Source organism: Danio rerio, chromosome 5, assembly GCF_049306965.1.
Source record: "Danio rerio strain Tuebingen ecotype United States chromosome 5, GRCz12tu, whole genome shotgun sequence".
In the NCBI taxonomy this organism is placed as follows: Eukaryota; Metazoa; Chordata; class Actinopteri; order Cypriniformes; family Danionidae; genus Danio; species Danio rerio.
The window spans coordinates 35,441,329-35,462,830 of record NC_133180.1 but is presented as its reverse complement, the minus strand read 5'-3'; the positions used below and the strand labels follow the sequence as shown (position 1 = coordinate 35,462,830).

Genomic DNA, 21,502 nt, shown 5'->3' with positions numbered 1-21,502 from the left:
ATGGTTGTGCTCTATTGATTTATTTAACTACAACTGTCTATTAACAACTGTTTGTTAAGTTAAAGGTTTGATACTGATTAGAACTTGAAGTTGCGATAAGCTCTTAAAATATTCTGAGGTTTTTAAAAAGTCTTAAAAGCTATTGAAATGACCTTTAGGATTCCTGCATATACCCTGTTAAAGCAAGCAAAACAATTTGCCGATAGGGTAAGAAAAATAATCTTGTTTTCCATTTAAAATGAGATTGTCTAGCTTACCTCATTGGCAGATTATTTTGATTGTTTTTAGGAAAAACTTGCTTAATTTTGGCATATTATTTTTTAAATCGAGACAAATACATTTTTCTTGTCTAGAAAATGCTTCTTGATTTAAGAATATTTAGATATTCAGTCTAGAAACAAGACAAAAAGTTTCAGTAAGAAAATCATTGTTTGCAGTGTACATAATAAGTGAATGAGATCCAATGTCCTGTTTCCTTGATATGTGATACTTTAGGTTAAGCGTTTACCTGCTGACAGATTCTGTTCTTGCTGAATCATCTCCACATTTAATCTCGTCCGCTGCGGATTCCTCTATCATTAACAACAAAAGAAATTCAGCTACACAAAAATAAGTCTTCAATAAATTAACCACTATATTTCATATGCAGAAATACAGATATTTGGCTGCTGTACCTTTTACCCCATGAGAACCACCAGCGACCTCCTTTTTTGGAGGAGAACTGTTTCACTGTTTCTGTCCCAAATAGCACTTTCTGGAACAGCATTTTTTTTTCCATTTTAATCAATTGGCAATTGAAAATAACTGCTGGAAAAAAGCCTTTGAATGACCAGATGATGTCATGTGGAAGTAATTAAAAATAACACACTTGATTCTAACAGAGTCAAGCTGGAAATTAAAACTCAATATTTTGACTCTTCAAAACTTATTTTCCCCTTATTACATAATAATTAAAACATAATTAAATTAAGAGGCCTATTCAGGACTGTTGCTGAACTGACTTTTAAAAGACCCCAAAAAGTACACTTACCATTTATATAGTAGTTGACTCATTGGACTGAACTGTTTATGATTGTTTGTGACTTCCATATCAAGATGGTATGTTTTAAAAATATGTAGTGAAGCTTAATGTCATTACATGTGATTTGAAACCTGCAAGACTTTCTAGAAAAATCAGAAAGCGCTAGACACATTGCAAGAAGTCTTCCATATCTGACCATTAGTTTTATCATGTCATTATGAGCTGGTGGATGTATGCATGCATACATGTATAAAATTGTGGGTACATTTCAAGCATTTAAAAAATAAATAAAACATGGATGACATACAATAAATGTATAACTTGATGTAATGTAAAATAATGCAAAATGCCTTAGTATTAAAACCAAATGGCCCTATGATACTAATTTGCTTAAATTATTGATATAGTTTTTAAACCTCTAACATTTTCTACCATTTTGTGCTTTAGCGCTAGACGCTCACCTCAAACTACATACAGACTACTGTACTACATCTAAAATATTGTGGATTTTTAACATATTGTTGGTTAAAAATGAATGAGAAATGAATTATCTTAACAAATAGCTAATCTACTATTCATGTATCTAAAACATTTTATACAAATTAAGTAAGAAAAAATAATAGACATGCTTCAGTGTCTTCCAGTTTTCCACAAAAGGAACACTTAGACTAGAGCATAGGTCTCAAACTCCATTCCTGGGGTGCCGCAGCTCTGCACTGTTTTGCTCTTGCCATAATCAAACACAGCTGATCCGTCTATTCAAGGTGTCTAACATTATTAGAGACTATTAAGCAGGCATGAGTTGGAGGTGGTTGGAGCTAAACTATGCAGAGCTGCGGCCCTCCAGACATTAAGTTTGAGACCATTCATTTAGAGCAAGTGACATGCTATTTTTGTCAGTGCTTTAAAAGATTGTTATGATGGTTTGTAAATAATGTAGTAAAGTTTACCAGAATACATGGATGGAAACAAAATGTATTTTTTCTTACTCAAATTACAAATAAAACTAAAAATATTTCATGATTTTTTTTTTATCTACTGTAAATTAACTCAGAAAAAAAATATACAATTGATTATTCTTAATTATTTCATGATAATTCAACCTGAATGTAAAATTCAAGTTTTTAATACACACATTAGTATTTTAAAAAGATAACTTGATATGATTAATTATTATTCAAAAGATTGTTTTGAAAAAATAATAGGTTTGTTTTGGAGATGCAAAATGTTTCTGCAATTCTACAATCACCCCTGTGTATGTACTGTATGCATGTCTGTATGTGTGTATGGACATGTACAATGATTTTTGTTGCATGCATTGCTTATAGATTAATTGCATTGTGTAGATTGTTTAATAATATGTGAATGTTGTATATCTCTGCATTGCAGAATCACCTGGGCATTCAGGACGAGCATGGCTCTATTTTTGTCAATGAGGCAGCGTTCATATCTTCTTCTGTAAATAACAGGCACCTCCATCTTCAGCATCATCCACAGCATCATCACCAGACTGTCCATGTGCACTCAGGATCTATAGGATACTCAGATTCTCCCAGCGCTCAGAACAGTCTTAATTCACTGCTAGCCCGATCCAACCACAGACCCAGCTCTGCTGGAGCATCCGACCACAGCTGGACGTCTCTGAGGAGTCTGACAGAGAGTGCAAACAACAGTGAGTAATGACTGCAGGGAAACATGATGACTTAATGTCAAACTGTGAAATTGTAGGATCTAGTTCTGATTTCTGACATTCTCTAACCCCTAAAGCATCTGTATTTATTTAATATACTCTTAAATTTTAATTGTTTTCATTTTATATTATTATTTAAACATGGGGTGGTGACTGCTAAAAATTCTGAAATCTTTAAAATAATTATTTTTCAATTTTCAGCAGTCATTACTCCAGGTTTCAGTGTCACATGATCCTTCAGAAATTAGAAATGTGCTAATCTGGTGCACATGATTCAGCTGTTATTGTCAGTATTTGTGTTAGATTGTTTGATTTATTTTGTCAAACTTTATTCATTTTAAAGGTTATATAGTTTAAACATAATTGTTAGTGAAAAACAGCTAATAATAATAATAATAACAGCTTAAAATAATGTAAATACTATTATTATTAATATTTAAAAATCATAGATATTTATATAAAAATCATACTGAAATGTAAAATATTTAATAATATTTTTATTTACTTAATAATTATAAAAGTAATATACTGCATTTCCAAAAAATGTCACAGTCTAATTTTCTTCTTTTTTTTTTGGACTGTCTTCAGCTTTGAGAAGGGCATGCTTTTTCTGTGTCACTGTTTTAGTATGCTTCTGCATTGTCGCAATGTTCATTCCCATCCAACGTCCATACATTTTTTGCCAGGACCTTGTATTGGTGATAGGATAGTTGAAACATTATGAAAGACTCTCAACATGGTTAAGGTCTGGACTCTGTGGTGTTCAATCCATGTGTAAAAATGATGTCTTGTGCTATCTGAGGCACTCTTTCACAGTTTGAGGCTGTTAAATAACCTGGTCATTCAGCACATTCAGCTGACCTCATTCTTTGGGTACAATACATTGCTGAACCAAGACCTGCAGCATCCCCAGATAACAACACTGCCCCCACAGGCATGTATGGTAAGCACTAGGCATGATGGGTGCATTACTTCATCCACCTCTCTTCTCTAAAAATAACACAATTGTTTAGTCCATGGGAACCCAAGGCATTTGGACTAAACACATGTGTAGCCTTAAGAAAACCACTTATCACTGAGGCTAATTGGAAAAAAATAAAATGTTTTTGCTATTTGATTTCACCAGACGTTTCATAAATAATCGCCAATTTTCTTGATTTATTTTTTTTCACCATAACCTCAATTAATCATTTCATATTTTAATAATTAGTTCGAACAGTTCTTACCCCAATTTAATTAGTTTCAGCACACGTTTTATTTGCTTGATACATGCAAATAATTAAACTATTCTGAAACAAAATCATTTAACATGACCACAGGATTTATCTTTTGACATGCTTTTTTAAGAAATGAAAAACTCTGTATCAGTTAGGGTTAAATAACTTCTTATCTGCTGAAACATAATCATCCATGCAGTAATATTATCTGATGGAGTAAATATCTTACCTATTTGCTTAGTTAAATCCAGGTGATGACTTTTTTGGACTTGCAGTATAATAATAGTTGATCTAACAGCAGTACCAAAAAAAAAAAAAAAAAAATCTTTTAGGGTTTGTATTTTTTTTATTAAACTTTAATTTTGGTGTAAAACTATAGGGAAAAATTCTGAAATTTGAAATGCCTTTATCAACAGCAGATACTGTATGGACCATTCTCATTTTTTTTTGTTTGGGATGATGCTGTTTCAAATGAATTTCACTGATGCACACAGCGCAACAGATTAAACAAAAGATTAAAGATGAAAACTTTATTATTATTTGATCATTAAAAATTGTATCAAATCAGGTGTAACTGTTTCCCATTGTATCTCCATTAACAACTTAGATGTGCATTAATTTTCTAATAATTCAGCAGCTAATTATTTTTTTCCTCAATTATTCCTATTATTTTTTTACAATGTGAAATACCTGTTGCAGAATTACTTGGCAATCACAAACAAACTAGAAAACATCATCCCTAGACCAGACGCATGACGGCACGCATCAACACGAAATCAGTCATTATAATCAAGCCAGCTCATTTCACGAGAAACATGTTTGCCCTTTTTAACTAAACCGTAGAAGCAAAAGAAAGATTTGATTTGATGATCACACCCACACCCGCTTGCGAAATGTGATTAAAGCTTGTGCGGCAGCAGTGAAGGTCGATCTGCTCTCTTTGTGTTGTTAATCTGTGTTTAATAAGAGATTGGTCCTCACTCTATCACACACAGATACACATCTGTCCTGCCGATCAATGGCACCTCTGTCTATTGACTGCAGGCTGACAGCGGCCTGTGAATCAAGGGCCGCCATGCAGCTATAGCAGACTGATTGAGCATTGATCTCAAAAATCTTTAGCCAACTCATTACAGAGTGACCCGTCATCTTACAAGAGAGAGAGGCGAGTGGGACAGAAACGTACTCATCTGATTTTTACACATGAGCTGTCTCAGTTGTCTGTGTAACATTATGAATCGTCTCTATTTCACACACACATACACACTTTATCTCTAGAAGTTTCAACTGTACTTGTTGAATGCTAAGATGAAATGCAGGTTTTTAAAGGTGGATTTTACAGTAAGTGGTACATTAATTACTTGTTTTAAAGGTTGTGGCCTGTGTGAACAGTATTTTGATGGCCCTATAACCCTCTCTCCTTATTGACAAAGGTGCTCTTTTAGCTACACTGCGAAAAGGCTTTTCTTACTTCTACTTTTTGGATTGTTTCAAGTTTAAATATCTGAAAATGACTAAATCCAGAAGCATTTTCTAGACAAGCAAAACATATGACTTGGTATCGGCAGCTAGCTCTCTGCAACTCTCACGTGGTCACCCACTGAAGCCAAGCAGGGCTGTGCCCGGTCAGTACCTGGATGGGAGACCACATAGGAAAAGCTGGATTGCTGCCGGAAGTGGTGTTAGTGAGACTAGCAGGGGCGCTCAACCTGCTTTTTGTGTGTTTGTGTTCAACGCCCAAGTACATGATGGGGACTCAGTCAGCGCCATTTTTCGGATGATATATTAAACCGAGGTTCTGACTCACTGTGGTTGTTAAAAATCCCAGGATGTCCTTCGGAAAAGAGTAGGGGTTTAACCTCGGCATCCTCGAAAAATTTTGCCCACTGGCCTCTCTCCATCATGGTCTTCTAGCCATCCACATGTCGAACTGGCTAGTTTCAATCAGTTTGACCAATCAGCTGGTGCGTGCGGTCTGACGAAATATGGCTACCGTCGTGTCATCTAGGTGGATGCTGCACACTGGTGGTGGATGAGAAGATTCCCCACAAAAAAAGCGCTTTGAATGTCCAGAAAGCACTATATAAATGTAAGAAATTAAGAAATTGTTGAATTAAGTATTATAAATAAAAAGTATTATTATAAAATAATATCTCAAAATAAAGTGAGCATAGTATATATATATATATATATATATATATATATATATATATATATATACATACAGTTGAAGGCAGAATTATTAGCCCACCTGTATTATTAGCGCCCTTGTTTATTTTTTTCCCCAATTTCTGTTTAATAGAGGGAAGATTGTTTCAGCACATTTCTAAACATAATAGTTTTAAAAACTTATTTCTAATAACTAATTTATTTTATCTTTGTCATGATGACAGTAAATAATATTTTGCTTGATATTTTTCAAGACACTTCTATGCAGCTTAAAGTGACATTAAAAGGCTTAACTAGGTTAATAAGGTGAACTAGGCAGGTTAGGGTAATTAGGCAAGTTATTGTATGATGATGGTTTGTTCTGTAGACTATTCAAAAAAAATATTAGCTTAAAGGGGCTAATAATTATGTCCCAAAAATGTTTTTAAAAAATTAATAACTACTTTTATTCTTGCTGAAATAAAACAAATAAGACTTTCTCCAGAAGAAAAAATATTATCCGACATAATGTGAAAATGTCAATGCTCTGTTAAACATCATTTGGGAAATATTTAAAAAAGAAAATAAAAATGAAAAGGGGGCTAATAATTCTGACTTCAACTGTATATATATATATATATATATACTAGTTGTTAGCCCAGTCGCCAGCAAGAAGGTCGCTGGTTTGAATTTTCATGTTCTCCCCGTATTCGCGGGTTTCCTCTGGGTCCCCCAGTTTCCCCCACAGTCCAAAGACTTGCACTATAGGTGAATTGGCTAAGCCAAATTGTCCATTGTGTATGTGTGTATGTCCTCGTCCTCCAAGTTAGGGATTGAGCATTGGGCTAATGACCCACCTCATAAAAACTAGATGTTACGAACCTCTAACATGGTGCGGCTAAATATCAACTTCGATATAAATGGCCCTGGGAGTGAGTAAGTAAGTAATTTCATGAAATATCTTTAATACAAAAAGTCTAAAGTTTGAATCTTTCTATTCATTTAGGAAACCTAAAATGTGCTGTAAAATTATCAATAAACCATGGCAAAATCAGTTTTTATGTTAACTTACCTCATTTAAAAAGTTAAATAAAACTTTATAAACTTAATTTACAGTAAGTTATACAAGATTCTAATTAAACGCATGAAGTCAGTTTGATGTAAATCAAAATTACTTGTAAAGTTGATTCAGCTTAAACATTTAAACTGCAATTTATTTGGTGTATTTATTCAGTGTGTTTTCAGCAAAATATTAATATGCATAAGTGAAAATAATAAAGGTTTCCTGAGTTCCAAAGCAGTTTATCAGAATAACTGTTTAACAGTCATGTAACGCTAATAAATTCAATAAACAAAACAAAACCTTTTATAAAGGTTGTATTTTAATTATTCGTTCGTTCGTTCATTCATTTTCTTTTCGACTTAGTCCTTTTATTCATCATGGGTCACCACAGCGGAATGAACCGTAAACTTATCTAGCATATGTTTTACACAGCAGATACCCTTCCAGCCGCAACCCAGTACTGGGAAACATCCATACACACTCACTCACACACTACGAACGATTTAGTTTATTCAATTTACTTATAGCGCATATCTATGAACTATGAGGGAAACTTGAGCACCCGGAGGAAACACAACACTCGAAGATCATACAAACTCCACAAAGAAATGCCAACTGGTCCAGCTGGGACTCGAACCAACAACCTTCTTGTTGTTAGAAATACTTTAATTAAAGGTTGCTAATTTGCTAATTAACATTTCCTGTTTTTTAAATGACCTAAATACAAAATATGAAGGCCTTGATTGAAGTGCTGGTTCCATAAAACAGTATATACGTTCTTTGTTTAACTATTTATCAAGAGGTCAAGATCAGGGCCTTACAATCATCACAGACTGACCTTCACTGTTTAAACAGTGCTCAGGTAACAACATTACCTCACATTTACAAACATATCCCTGAATGAAGGTAATGAAACTGGGTCATGTTGAGAAGCAGGTATTTAAATGTGAGAGGCATTCTTCAGTTTTATTCACTACACCGCATCAAATATAGACATGGCAGTTCATCTCTACCAGTTTATTTCCTTCTGTTCTGAATTTTTTTGCCAATTATTTTGTTTTGGTTGAGTGATTTTGAGCATCAAACAGAGTAACAAGATTTCAGTTTGAAATCTTTCAGTTTTGAAATTGAAATGTTTTGCCACTAGGGGGATGGTGATCTCTGAAATGACCAGTGTTTATATGGTTTTTACCAGTTTGGCACATTTGTATAACTAAAATTAAACAAACAGAGCTCCAGAAGTTAACAGAATAACACAGATTATAATTTATATCTAATTGTACTTGATGATTTTTTTTTAAAAAGCATAGTTTAGCCCAAACCAATAATTCTGTCATCATTTACTCATGCTTTACTTGCTCAAACCTGTTTGAGATTCTTTATTATATTGAACACAAAGAAAGATATTTTGAACAAAGCTGGAAACCTGTAACTACTGACTTCCATAGTGTTTCTTTTTTCCACTATGGGTGTTTTCAGCTTTTAAAAAAAGATCTTATTTTGTGTTCAGCAGAAAAAAATAAACCTATAAAGGTTTGTGATTACTTGAGGGTAAGTAAAAAAGTACATTTTAGTTATGGGGTGAACTATCCCTTTAATTGCATTTGTGTTCATGTGTGTTTGAGCTTAATTTTGATCACGAAGCATTTTCAAATGTTGAATCATCACAGTTCGATTGATTAATTAATCTCCTATAGCACATAAAGCTACTTTCTGTGAGAATGTGATGGTACTTTTTGTGCTATGTGGTGTATAATAAACAGCCTAGAACTAACATAGTTACACTTGTCGATAAAACAATTTAATAATTGTGTCAAACCATAACACATTCTCGAGCATTACAATTGTTATCTGCCGATTATCAAATAATACTTGTATATTCACCCATTTTCCTCGTGTGCCACATGCAGAGTGTTAAACTTAGGCCTTGATTATGAATTCCACCATTTCAAATCTAGCGTTATGCTACTGTTCTGCATCAGATCTCTAAAAATACTATTAGCCTGGAGCAGCAAAAACAAAAAGATGACTATTGATGACATTGTGAATACTAACATACTGTCTTGTCCTGACAGATGTGGGTCAGATCAGCCATGTTGAAGAGTCTTGGTCAGCAGGGGTAACGGGAGCGGGACTCCATCAAACTGATGTCCTGCTCGTCAGCCAGCCCTTCCTAAGCATGGAGACAGAGAACAGAGATACTGATGGAGAGGAGACCATCGTGTATCTCTGAAATCAACAAACAAGCTTCACTCCCTGTTCAAACAAACCGTTTGCTCTTTGATCTGCAGTTTGAGGATCTGATCCCGCTTTTTTTCATTGGATTTTTGTCTTCTTCAATCCGAGCGTACTTTTGGCCTTCAGTGACATTCTCCAGACTTCATCATAGCACTTTCTTTTGTCCGTGTTTGAGATGGGGCTTGAGTTTTGTTTTATAGCCCGGAGCCTCCAGTGACAGAATCAGTTCAGGCAGTTTCAGCACACGTTTAGTCACATACACACAAAATACAAATCCCCCACCCACTTTGCTGCAGTGTATTTTCCTCCAACTGTCCATGTCATTTTACATCAGCACATAAAAACACTGACCCTTTCTTACAGGAGCTAAATGACAGCTTGGTTTAAAGAAGCATTCGCCGCCTACTGTGTGAGTCAGGGTTATGTATGCATGTGTGTATGTGTGAGTGTGTGTTAAAATAAAGAATCACATTTTCACCTTTTTCAAATTCACTTTCTCACATTTAATAACTGCTTTCAAATGTCTGTAAGGAAATGAATGTGGAAAATGTGTCCTGCCTTGCTCTTTCGAGAGCGTTCGGTTCTTTGGTGCTCGTAAGCTGTTGTCTATAAAGTCAGATGTGCAGTGATGGCTTGAAAAGTCAGATTAAAGGGACAGTTCACCTAAAACTGAAATGTCATCATTTACTCACACTATTTCCAAACCTGTTTAACTTTTGTTTTTCTGATTAACACAAAAGAAAGATATTTTGAATAATGCCGGAAACCTTTATCCATTGACTTCCATAGTGTTTGTTTTTTCTACTATGGAAGTAAATGGTTACAGGTTTTCAACTTTCTTAAAAATATCTTATTTTGTGTTCATCAGAATAATGAAACATTTCAAGATTTAAATTCACTTGAAGGAGAGTAAATAGTGAGTACATTTTCAGTTTTGGGTGAACTATCCCTTTAAATTCATCATTCAAATTAATGTTGATACTTTAGGTCAGTGTGTTGCCATATCAGCTTGAAGTCTTTATGCATTATGTTTTTTTTAAACGTGGAGCAACATCATCATCACTTTTTGCTCTTATTAAAAAAACATAAATTAAGGCCTGCTGTCATTTTAGTCATACTTAAAAGAAAATTCGAGCCATGAGTGTTATAAAAAAGACTAAGGACCAGTATGAGGAGTTAATATGTTACTTGAGTTAAACCGACAAGAATTTAATGTGTATTTACTGACTTTTTTTTTTTTTTTTTTTGCAATGGCTTATCATACTGTGTGTTTTGTTTCTTTTGTTGCATAGACTTTATTTATTGTTGACATTTTTAAGGAATAATTTGTATGTACATAGAGCATGTTTTGTATAATTGTATGTAGACCGGTGTATCAGATGTTATAAATGTAGTAAATGTTCATACATCAGCTTTTGTGTTTTTTTTTTTTCTTTTTGGAACTACAGTGCTCAGCATAATTGAGTACACCCCATTTAAAAAAATATATATATATATATATTTGTATCTATTTCTCAGTGAATATAGGCAATGTATTTTGGTGCATTTAAACAAAACTGATTTATTGAACAGATATATTTATTAAAAATATATTTTAGTCACCAAACATATTTAAGAATTGAAAGATAATACAATTAAATTCAAGCTAAATATTGTGGGAAAAAAAAAACAATTTACAAAATTACATCTAAGTTTTTTAGTTGTTTTTTTTTTTTTTTTTTTTGCTTTACTTGATTTTTCCTCTTTTCTAAATTTGTATTTAATGTTTTTCTAAAACATATAAATTTGGGTGTATTAGTTTGTGAACTGTTATTGTAAGTTATTTAAGACTTATCAAATGTATATGCACAAATTTAATATTGTATAGCTTCCTATTAAAAATATGAATTAAGAAAAATGATTTGTGAGGGGTGTACTTATATATGCTGAGCACTGTAAATTAAATTATGCAAATTCTGATTTCAAGTTGACTTAATTTAATCTAACTGGAGCTCATTATAGTCACGTTTTCCTTTTTACAGCAACAGCTTATGTCATATAAATGACATAAACCCAGACGGAATATATCAGACTGTAATTACAATTGTAAAAATGTACTTTCCATACATTTACATAATGTTAGAACCAACTGATTAATAATCCAGAGTACAGTCTTTTAGTAGCCTTTAAAACATTTATTATTAAGGCACACATGCTGCTTGGCAAAGAAAAAATGTCATGCAAATGTGTTTTTGGTATTTTAATATGCAATTGACTCTCCAAAATGGGGGGAAAGGCTTTACTGTAGATGCTGTACTTATACTCTGACTAAGGTTGATTTATTTTTATTTTGACTTGGGCAAAACATCAATTTTGTTTTCTCCACTCTCTTTCCCTGTCTATTATTTAGGGACCTCTAAAGGTTATTTGCACACACAGCTACAGTAGCAACTAACAAAGTCAATCTACAGCAGGGCTGAGTAATGTCTGTGGGTGGGAACAGTAGCCAACCTTACAAAACACCTCCCCATGGCACAGTAATGACTTTAGGAGGACTTCCACTGTAAACCTGTCACCCAAGCTAATAAATAACAGCCATTACCAGCGTCCCACCTATGGCACTTTTGCAGAAGAACCCTTTTCCTGTGCATATTCTACATATTACTCTGACGGGTCTGTTAATCTTGAGACACAGGAGGGTAAAGAGGTAATGAACAACAAAAAAATGGCTACATGGAGAATTTGGAGGCTTAGATATAGAACCAGAAATCATAACAAGGCTTTGGGGTCATTTTATTTATTCTCCTGCACATTTGAATGGCATCTATGCTCATGTTTGTCTGTTGCTTCTTATTTAGAGGTTCACATAATTGTCAATCAAGCTCGTATCCAGAGCAGATGGTCATTACTGAATCAAAGGTGCAAGACTGATTCCTGCGAATAGTCCAGTGACTGACGAGTCTCTGCCCGGTGACAAACTTAGACCTGCCCCTTCTCCATGATGGACATCGTTCTCAAGCTTCTGATGTCCAGACCTCAGCTCTGCCCTGGACGTTTTTACCAGAAGAGAACTGGTTGTCCTAGCTGACCCTGGTTTCTACTATGGTTTGTTCTCCATTTCTGTCACTATTCTGTCTTTGCCACTAGCTATGTTTTCATCAATCTATTTTTGTGCACATATTGAAAACGCCAAGATGTGCATCAATTTGAAAATGCACATAAAAACATATGCGCGTAACTGAGTAGGATAAACTTTTTTTGATAAAAGATGCATATAAACTATGATAGAAACACTTACTGAACAAATTCCAGTATGCACATTAAAAAGGTCATGTGATAATAAGAATGTGTGCGAATGGACAAACCAGCAGGCTGAGCACACTGTAAAACATCTGAAATGTTTTATTGGTCATTCTAAAATGCCATAACCATGTCACTATTACTATTATTATATTCTTAATTACCTCCAGAACTGCACATTTATTGCTTATCGGCATCGTCATCTGATATGTTAGTCATTTATTGAGTAAAGAAAAGATTGACGCAGCTTCTCCAACACAGCAAGTTCCATTTTTACTGTTGGTAATTGGTGCCAGATAATCAGGAAGTGACGATTTTGTTCTCTTTGACTCATTGGATGGAAACACTAGTTTATTTGCCTGTCTTTTATGCGATATTCTAGTTTTGTGCATAAATTTAACTCACATTTTTGGATGGAAACTCAGCTACTGTCGCCTCTGGCTTACTTGATTGAGGCTGGTGGAGCGGCAGTGGATCTTTCCTTATTAGCCTGTTTCCACTGAGTGGTACAGTACGGTACGGTACGGGTCGCCTTTATGAGGCCTGCATTTTCACTGCCAAAAGAGTACCAATGGTGGGCGTGGTGTACGACAAAGTTTCAGTCGATGTCATTCTCACTCGAAAAAATGTCAAAGTAAAGCTGCACGGGTCGTCCATATATCACATGAGGAACACTTCTCACTAAACTCGCTTTATACATATAAATACTTGTGTATAAATGTTCATGACAAACCTTTCTATGAACATGATTTGACCAATATTGCAGATCAATGATAAAAATAGCCCACTGTAATTTCTGCAATTATAAATTACAATTAACATTAAAAATGCTAGATATATGAACACATACAGCCCCTTACAGGCTCCAATGTGTTACCAATTACAGAAAAACTATACACAGCATACATTTAGTCCTTATTTGGCTTCAAAAACAACATGCAACGTATAGCCCACAGTCAGTGCAAACCTCTCATGTGTGTCTTTAAGCCTAACTAGCACATGTAATCTTTTGTTAGGAAGTAATTCCGTCATTCCGGGTTCATAATAGTCCAAAAGGTGATGATAATTATTAAACATGGCAGTTTGTTTTAGGTTGCTAAAAAAATCATTTGCTCCTTTTTCGGCTTCTCCTTTGTTTTTCTGCGCTTCCCTCTTGAGTTTGTTTCTGAAAGGATCAGATGTCAGAAGCACTTCAATAATTACGCGTACATTATTATCATCAGCTCAAGAAGTTTGTTATTTCAAATATAGACGCATGGTGAGCTCTCTGGAGAAAGTTAAACCGCTCACACTTTTAGACGGCGTCTTAAAACCAAACAGGACAAGGAAGACTTTGTTCTTCTTGGTTTTGTGGCTGTTAATCAAGATAACAAGGTTTATTTGAGCTCAGGTCGACCATGGCTTGTTATTATATGTATATATTATTACAGTTTAATAATTACCGAAAAAATATTACTGAACCTAACCGTACCGTACCACTCAGTGGAAACAAGCCATAATAGTAGCATTTGTAGTAAATTGAACTGGGTGTTTGCGTGATGATTATGATCATGTAAAGTAAAGACCGGGGTAGGAGGAGGTGGCCATATATGGCAGTTTGAGATCCCTGGTATAGAAAAAAAAAAGATCTGAATCTCTGAACTGTGTAAGCTAACTGAGTGTATTAAGGATGTTAAAGACTGGATGACCAACAATTTTCTTCTCTTAAACTCAGACAAAACAGAACTATTACTAATTAGGCATAAATCCTGTACACAGAAGATCTCACAACTCGACCTACAATTAGAGGGATACAAAGTTAGCATTAGCTTTACTGTAAAAGATCATGGTGTTATATTATCTCCCATGTCACAAAAGTGCCTTCTTTCATCTGAAAAATATTGCTAAGTTACGAAGGATGATATCCATCTCAGATGCAGAAAAGCTAGTCCATGCTTTTATGACTTCTAGGCTGGATTACTGTAATGCTAAGTTGCCCAGCATCATCTATTAAGAAACGTCAGCTAGTACAAAATGCAGCTGTCTGAGTTGTTACCAGGTCTAGAAAATATGATCATATCACCCCAATTTTATCCTCCTTACACCGGCTGCCTGTTAAGTTTTGTATTTATTAGAAAATATTACTTCTTACCTATAAAGCTTTCAATAACCTAGCTCCTGTTTATCCAACCAACCTTCTGTCTCGCTACAATCCAACCCGTTCTTTAGGATCTCAAAACTCAGGGCAGAATAGCAATGTCTACTAAAGGAAGTCGAGCCTTCTCATTTATGGCTCCTATACTTTGGAATAGCCTTCCTGATGTTGTCCGAGGCTCAGACACACTCTCTCAGTTCAAAACTAGATTAAAGACCTACCCTTTTAGTAAAGCATACACACAATGCATCACATTCAACCCTAATACAGAATATATTTATTTTTCGGTCTTGTAACTTTAGGGTAACCTGCGTGGGTAACGGTGAATCACACAGTGACACACATCTACTACCTGTACACACACCGCTGCCTTCAGCTACAAAGGAAAGCCATGCTCCTGTTTACCAAACACACGGTAATTACATACACACATTACCAAGCTTTGATGCCATCAGAGAGCCGCAGTCATCACGCACAATCAAGTGTACAGTTCTCTCACACTCTTTCATTTTGCACTAATCCCTCCATTTCTCCATCCACTCTTCCTCAGGGAGCGCCAGTGCTGTCTTTCATCACCTGACAGAATAAGACAAGCACTTCCCAATTTGTCCTTCTTTAAGCCCTCATGAGCGTGCACACACACATGCGATAATTAGAGGATTCAGGTTTGACTGAAGGCCGGTATCTTTAGTCTGCGTGTGGCTGATAGCGCAACATTTTGAAGTCTTTTGTCCCACCTGGACCATAAAGAGCCTCTGCAATTCTGTTGCTGATGTCAAAGCCGTCATTAGGTCTTGTGTTATGAACAGTAATAAAGGCTCTCAGGGGGTGGGTTTTAACATGGGTCACTGCTAAGCACTTCAGGTATGCTGAAGTAGGTATATTGAAGAGTGTCAGTTGCGTTAAATCCGCCAATCCCTAAAGCCTCTGAGTCAACAAGACACTTATTCACTGTATCAATTTGAAAACCTGTATCCGTCAAAAGTGTAACAGTGACAGTCCGCAAATACACATCGCCTTCGGTCAAAGAGAAGCCTCTATTCTGAAGCTGTCAGCACAAACACACACACACACACACGTTGAGGTGTGACAGCTTTTCTTCAAAAGCATTCCTTGTATTAATATAATTCTGAGGGGGTGTCAGTCATAGAAAAACTAGGGAATGTCAGAAGATTAGATAGAGAAATGGGGCTGTGTAGCTGTCAGATAAAAACTTTTAAATGAGTCTTTAGTGTTGAAGGGTGTGTGCAGCACTTTGGAGCGGCTCTGAATTACAGCCTTTCTGTGCCAGCTTAACAAAGGGATACTGCTGCTTTAACAGATTTACTCGACCTTTACCATACATTTTAAACTAGGGCTGCACACTATCTCGTTTCAGCATCGATATCGCAATGTGCACACCTGCAACAGTCACATCACAGGAAGTGCAATCATGTTGAGTTTATATGTTGGGGTCTTATTTGACCAGTGGTGTAAAGTAACAAATTACAAATACTCAAACTACTGTAATTGAGTAGATTTCACCAGGAATTGTAATTTACTAAGTAGTTTTAGAGATGTTTACTTTCCCTTAAGTACATTTTTAGTGCTGTATGGGTACTTTTACTCCACTACAGTACTTTCCTTCAACCTGCAGTCCATACACAGCAAATTCATCTGAGTTAAATTCTCGGTGTTGAAGCATTTCAGAGTAAAGTGTTGACGTTAAAGAGTTAAGATTTTGATAAATGAATATAATAAGAGTTAGAATTGATTTTATTCAGTGCGAAATCAAGGAGTTAAGTTTTCAACACTTGGTGGTGTTATTTCCAACATCCGGGAATTCATGCAGCCCCAGTCACTGAAGAATTTTCCAGACGCCATTTTCCATGAGGTTTAGAACAGCAACTGGTGAGTCAAACTACCTAAATGTTGGTATTTTACTGACTTTCTTTAAGGAAATACAGTTGTAAACATATTGTTAAGTTAATAACTTTAGAATGGAGTGACAATTTTAATCTTCTGCGGTTCATTCATGGTCGTTTGTGTATCTAGCTTAACTGCATTACTATTCACTTCTTTTCAAGAATGGTTTTATATTGTATGTACATATTCAACACATTTCTGTCACGCTTAATGCCATTTTGTGCATTGTTACCCATCTGTAAAATAAAATCGACACTTCTCCTTTAATTCGAAGCAAACTAGCGAGGGAATCCCCGGGGCAGCCTAGCCTACTCTGCCCGGATGCTAACGGCAACACAGGACGGTTTCCATAAGCTCTGGAGAGTTTCTAAAACATATCTGGTGAGTAAATGAACATATGCTTACTTGTAAAAGGCTTCCTGACTAAAACATATGATTGTTTGTTATTCGTGTACGTTAATTTGGTTATTTTAAACACCGCGTCCCTTTTAAACTGGTTCATTCGTGGCCGTCCATATACCGTTAGTCCATAGACTCGCGTGATAACGTACGCTTGAATTATATTAAGCGTTGACAACCATTAAAGTCGGAATGTTAACATTAATGTCTTTAAATGACCGCGTTTGCACTTTCTCAGACATTTAACGTTACAGAAGTCTCCCGGAAGTTGCGGGACTAACGTTAACGTTATCCCGCAAATGCACAGAGACTCCCAGATGCCCAAGTAGATGCCCGCAAATGAATGATAATCTCCCGGAAATCACGCGTCTCCCGCCCGGTCATTAAACGCTTTGCACACCCCTCTCCACCGCATCCCTCCCAGCTCTTCAGGTACGTCGCGCGCAAGTCACCCCCACCGCTCTTCAGGTACGTCGCGCGCAACTCACCCCATTGCTCTTCAGGTTCTCATCTCTCCCGCTACCTCCCGCAAATCAACTCTGTATCCCCCGAAAATTACTTTTCCCAACTCGGGGTGTCTGACTTTAGTAAGTTAGGCTATTTATGTAGTCAGGAACATCTTAGTCAAGCTTTTTCTACCGCATGATATTGTGCTTAAAACTATAGGCTAAACTTAGCATGTACTGTACACAACATTTCCTTTTTATTAAAGACAAATTAGTGCGTTGTAAACAGCCACCTGTCTGTAAAATTAATCAACTGATTCATATTTGAGCAGCCTAATGATGATACAGGTTTGATTTGTAGATTTATTATCAATAATCAACATCTGAATCAAAAGATATCTGAAAAAGTGTGAGGCATACTTTGTGATGTTCATCTCTCCTTTTTATCTGAAGGTTATGCATATGAGGTAGATACTAATTTTTTGTTGTTTTTTTAACAGCCACAGTTCTCTATACAATAACACAAGACCCTGTGACGGTGGCTGATTAGAGACGGATGGTGTATTTCCAGAGTTGGTAAAATGACCAAGCACACCTTCTTGGTCATATGTGGTGATAATAATGAAGGTATGTTTGATAAAGTTCTGTATTTGTTTCACATAAGCTGAGAGGGTATTAGATCATTAGAGAATATTGACTGACATGAAGGTGATAAGTTTTGTATTGTGGGTGAACTGTTACTTAAATAATGTTTTGCTCTTTACTTTGCACTTTTCCTCTTCTGCTTATCCTAATATTTTAGATTATATTTGGACCTGAAACATCTGCTAGACTCCAGCAAAGGTGGCGTCAATACTGGACCTGAAAGGGCCTAACAAGTTGAATCTGGTAAAGAAACATGCACGCGCGCACACACGCACGCACGCACACGCTTACAGAAAACTGTTGTTTATGAAGTTTATGAATATTTTTTTACACTGTGGCCAATATTTTGGGGAAGTCAGCATCACTAAATGATATAAAAGATTTTAAGCTCCTCTAAATTTTGCTCCAAGTGTTGTGTTAAATTGAGGATTCTGGACAGACAGCTGCCTGTTTTTCCAGTTCTAGTCATAGTGGTTAACCTAATTGTTTTTGGAGATCCAACAGTGATGTATGTGTTTTTTCTACTTTTCCATATCCTGTCACCTCAACCAGCTGGGAGAGTCAAGTTGTGGATCATCATGAAGATTTTCAAAAGGTGAGTTTAGATTTCTTGAATGTTTTATTTACTTTAAATGTTCTTTTAAATATATCATAGAATTTGATTGCAATTTGTTTTCAAACATTTTTCTTAGTCATGCTGGAGTCTTGAAGAGTTCTTAGATGAGCATCACCCTATATCCGTGCATCAGGAACCACCAGGCGAGCGATCAGCAGCTGCTACATCGTCATGGATAAAAAGGTCATCCTGTGGCTGGGAAGCACTTCATTCACAGGACATGCTTGATGAGATTTCCTAGCTCCAGTTTGTTTTCACACAAGTTTACAGCATTTATACCTTCATTTAAACTGCTGTGTTTGATATGGAGGACCAAGGAAACACCCGAAGTGAAAGATTTGCACGCCAAGTTGTTTAAAATGTAATTTCACAAGAAAACTATGAGTTCAGAAGTAAACTATGAGTGACGCTATATTGAGCTTTCAAATTGCTCTGATAACACATCAAGTTTGGACCAAAAGACTGAAACAGCCTTTTTGAGCACTGGTCATACATATGTTGTTGATACTGTCTGTACTAATAAAACATTTAAAGCATATTTGACATTGTTGCATTTTAAAAACTGAATGAATTGTTGAAGTGGTGAATGTTTTCAAATAAAATGTTTTTTTCTTTTGTAATTTACAGTCTATTTTACCTTTTTACCATATTTACACTCAAGAGAGTTGAATAAAATAACAATATATTACACCAGGCAGTGTTAAATAGTTACATTTTTTAACTCTGCCCAGAGTTAAAATTAACCCTTACTTCGGTGTCAATGTGCCAACCCTTTTGAAAGTGTTGATTTAACTCTGTTTTGAGTGGACCCCATGAGACACTTTCAAAGTGTTGAAATTAACACCCATAGAGTTGTTTTGGGTCCCCATATTTTGCTGTGTACCTGTCAACATTGGGATCTAAAAATAAGGGATATGACTACCAAACTTAAAAAAGTTAGAGGTTTTTTTACTCAGACATTTGAAAAGAACTTATTTTAGATATCATAATACCATGAAACAGTGATATTTTTATCCAAGGTTATTTTATCCATTAGAATCTTTTACTGGCCAATGCCTAATTATGATATGGGGATGGTTAGGAGGCCATAATGGACAGTGGCCAGTGGGCAATCCCTATTATTTTTGAAGGACATCCTGGGAATGACCACAGAGATTCAGGACCTCAGTTTAATGGCACTCACTGAGCAGTACAGAGTCCCCATCAATATATTGGGGCGTTAGGACCCACACAGCCTGCAGGCTGAGTGCCCCTCACTAACGCCACTTCCGGCAGCAACCTAGCTTTTCCATGTGGTCTCCCATCCAGGTACTGACCGGGTGCAGCCCTGCTTAGCTTCAGCTTTCCATGTGAGAGTTGCAGAGAGGTAGCTGCCGGCTGATTATTGAATTAATGTGCCTGAATGGTGTGCTGTAAAACATTTCATTTCTATCTTCCCAATTATAATCCTAAATAATTCCCATAATCTTTCAGAATAATCCCAATCAGTCAAATTTAATGTTGTTTTTTTCTAAATAGAGCTATACAAGCTATCTGCTGAAATTGTATTCATTTCACAATATAAATCACAGCAAAACAAAATATTGCAATGTCAAATTTTCACATTTTGTGCAGCCCTATTTAAAACCCTTATTTACACGAGGAGAGTTTGTGAAATTTATTCAGAAGCAAGCTCCTACACTACCTGACAAAAGTCTTGTTGTGGATCCCAGTTGAAAGAGCAACAAATAATAACTTGACTTCTAGTATCATTTGGAAAAGTGGCAGAAGGTTGATCTTTCTGATGAATCATCTGTTGAACTGCATCCATATCCTCACAAATACTGCAGAAGACCTTTTGCAGCATGGGCCCAAGATTCTCACAAGAATCAGTCAAGTTTAGTGAAAGAAAGATCATGGATTAAGGTTACATTCAGTATGGGGGCAAGTGAGAAATATGTGGACGGCAACATCAACAACCTGAGTTATCAAGGCATTTATGCTGCTCATTACATTACAAACCACAGAAGAGGGCAAATTCTTCAGCAGGATAGAGCTTCTTCTCACACTTCAGCCTCCACATCAATGTTCCTGAAAGCAAAGCAGGTCAAAGTGCTCCAGTGGTCAGCCCAGTCACCAGACATGAACATCATTAAGCATGTCTGGTGTATGATGGAGGAGGCATTAAAGATGAATCCAAAGAATCTTGATGAACTCTGGGAGTCCTGCAAGAACGCTTTCTTTGCCTTTCCAGATGATTTTATTAATATGTTATTTGAGTCATTGCAGAGATGTACGGATGCAGTCCTCCAAGCTCATAAGAGTCAAACACAATATGAATTATTTTTTCACTGCATCATCACTTTATATTTTGTGCTGTACATTATTTCTGTTGAGTGACAAGACTTTTGTCTAAGCAAAGTCAGACCTTATTGTCCTAATTAAATCATTAAAAAAATATTTTATTGTGGTAAAAAAAGTGTTTTCTAGAGGCCTTTGCCTTTCATATAAGCCACTTTTGATACCAAATGATCAACTAAAAGTCAGGTTATTATTTGTTGTTTCTAAAACTTGGATAGGTTACAAGACTTTTGTCAGGTAGCATATAGTGTACACGAAATGTATGTAAAGATTAAGTATTAAGTATTTAAAACTTGATCAAAATCACAGTAAGAACAGTAAAAGAAACCTTATATATTCCTGTCATGGCAATGACTAAATG

At 35.8% G+C, this 21,502-nt stretch overlaps 1 protein-coding gene and 2 long non-coding RNA genes across 18 annotated transcripts in view; 2 read left to right on the top strand and 1 right to left on the bottom strand.

The window, feature by feature from the left end:
• The window catches only part of arhgef28a (Rho guanine nucleotide exchange factor (GEF) 28a), a 137,438-nt gene extending 126,650 nt beyond the window's left edge, over nucleotides 1-10,788 (top strand). For all 16 annotated transcript variants that reach the window (XM_068218239.2, XM_068218238.2, XM_073952343.1 and 13 more), the window contains 2 exons: nucleotides 2,411-2,693; nucleotides 9,215-10,788. In XM_068218239.2, coding sequence (XP_068074340.2) covers nucleotides 2,411-2,693; nucleotides 9,215-9,372 — 441 coding nt within the window. In that variant the 3' untranslated portion in view covers nucleotides 9,373-10,788. The remainder of the gene's footprint in view (nucleotides 1-2,410; nucleotides 2,694-9,214) is intronic.
• LOC141385846 (uncharacterized) overlaps nucleotides 1-19,179 on the bottom strand; it is a 143,233-nt gene extending 124,054 nt beyond the window's left edge. The window contains exon 1 of the long non-coding RNA XR_012406935.1: nucleotides 17,367-19,179. This is a non-coding gene — a long non-coding RNA (uncharacterized lncRNA). The remainder of the gene's footprint in view (nucleotides 1-17,366) is intronic.
• LOC137495608 (uncharacterized) lies at nucleotides 15,835-19,337 on the top strand. The gene is made up of 6 exons (XR_012406929.1): nucleotides 15,835-16,680; nucleotides 16,970-17,076; nucleotides 18,041-18,167; nucleotides 18,343-18,428; nucleotides 18,738-18,780; nucleotides 18,878-19,337. It is a non-coding gene; the product is annotated as an uncharacterized lncRNA (long non-coding RNA).
• Nucleotides 19,338-21,502: the final 2,165 nt, after the last annotated feature.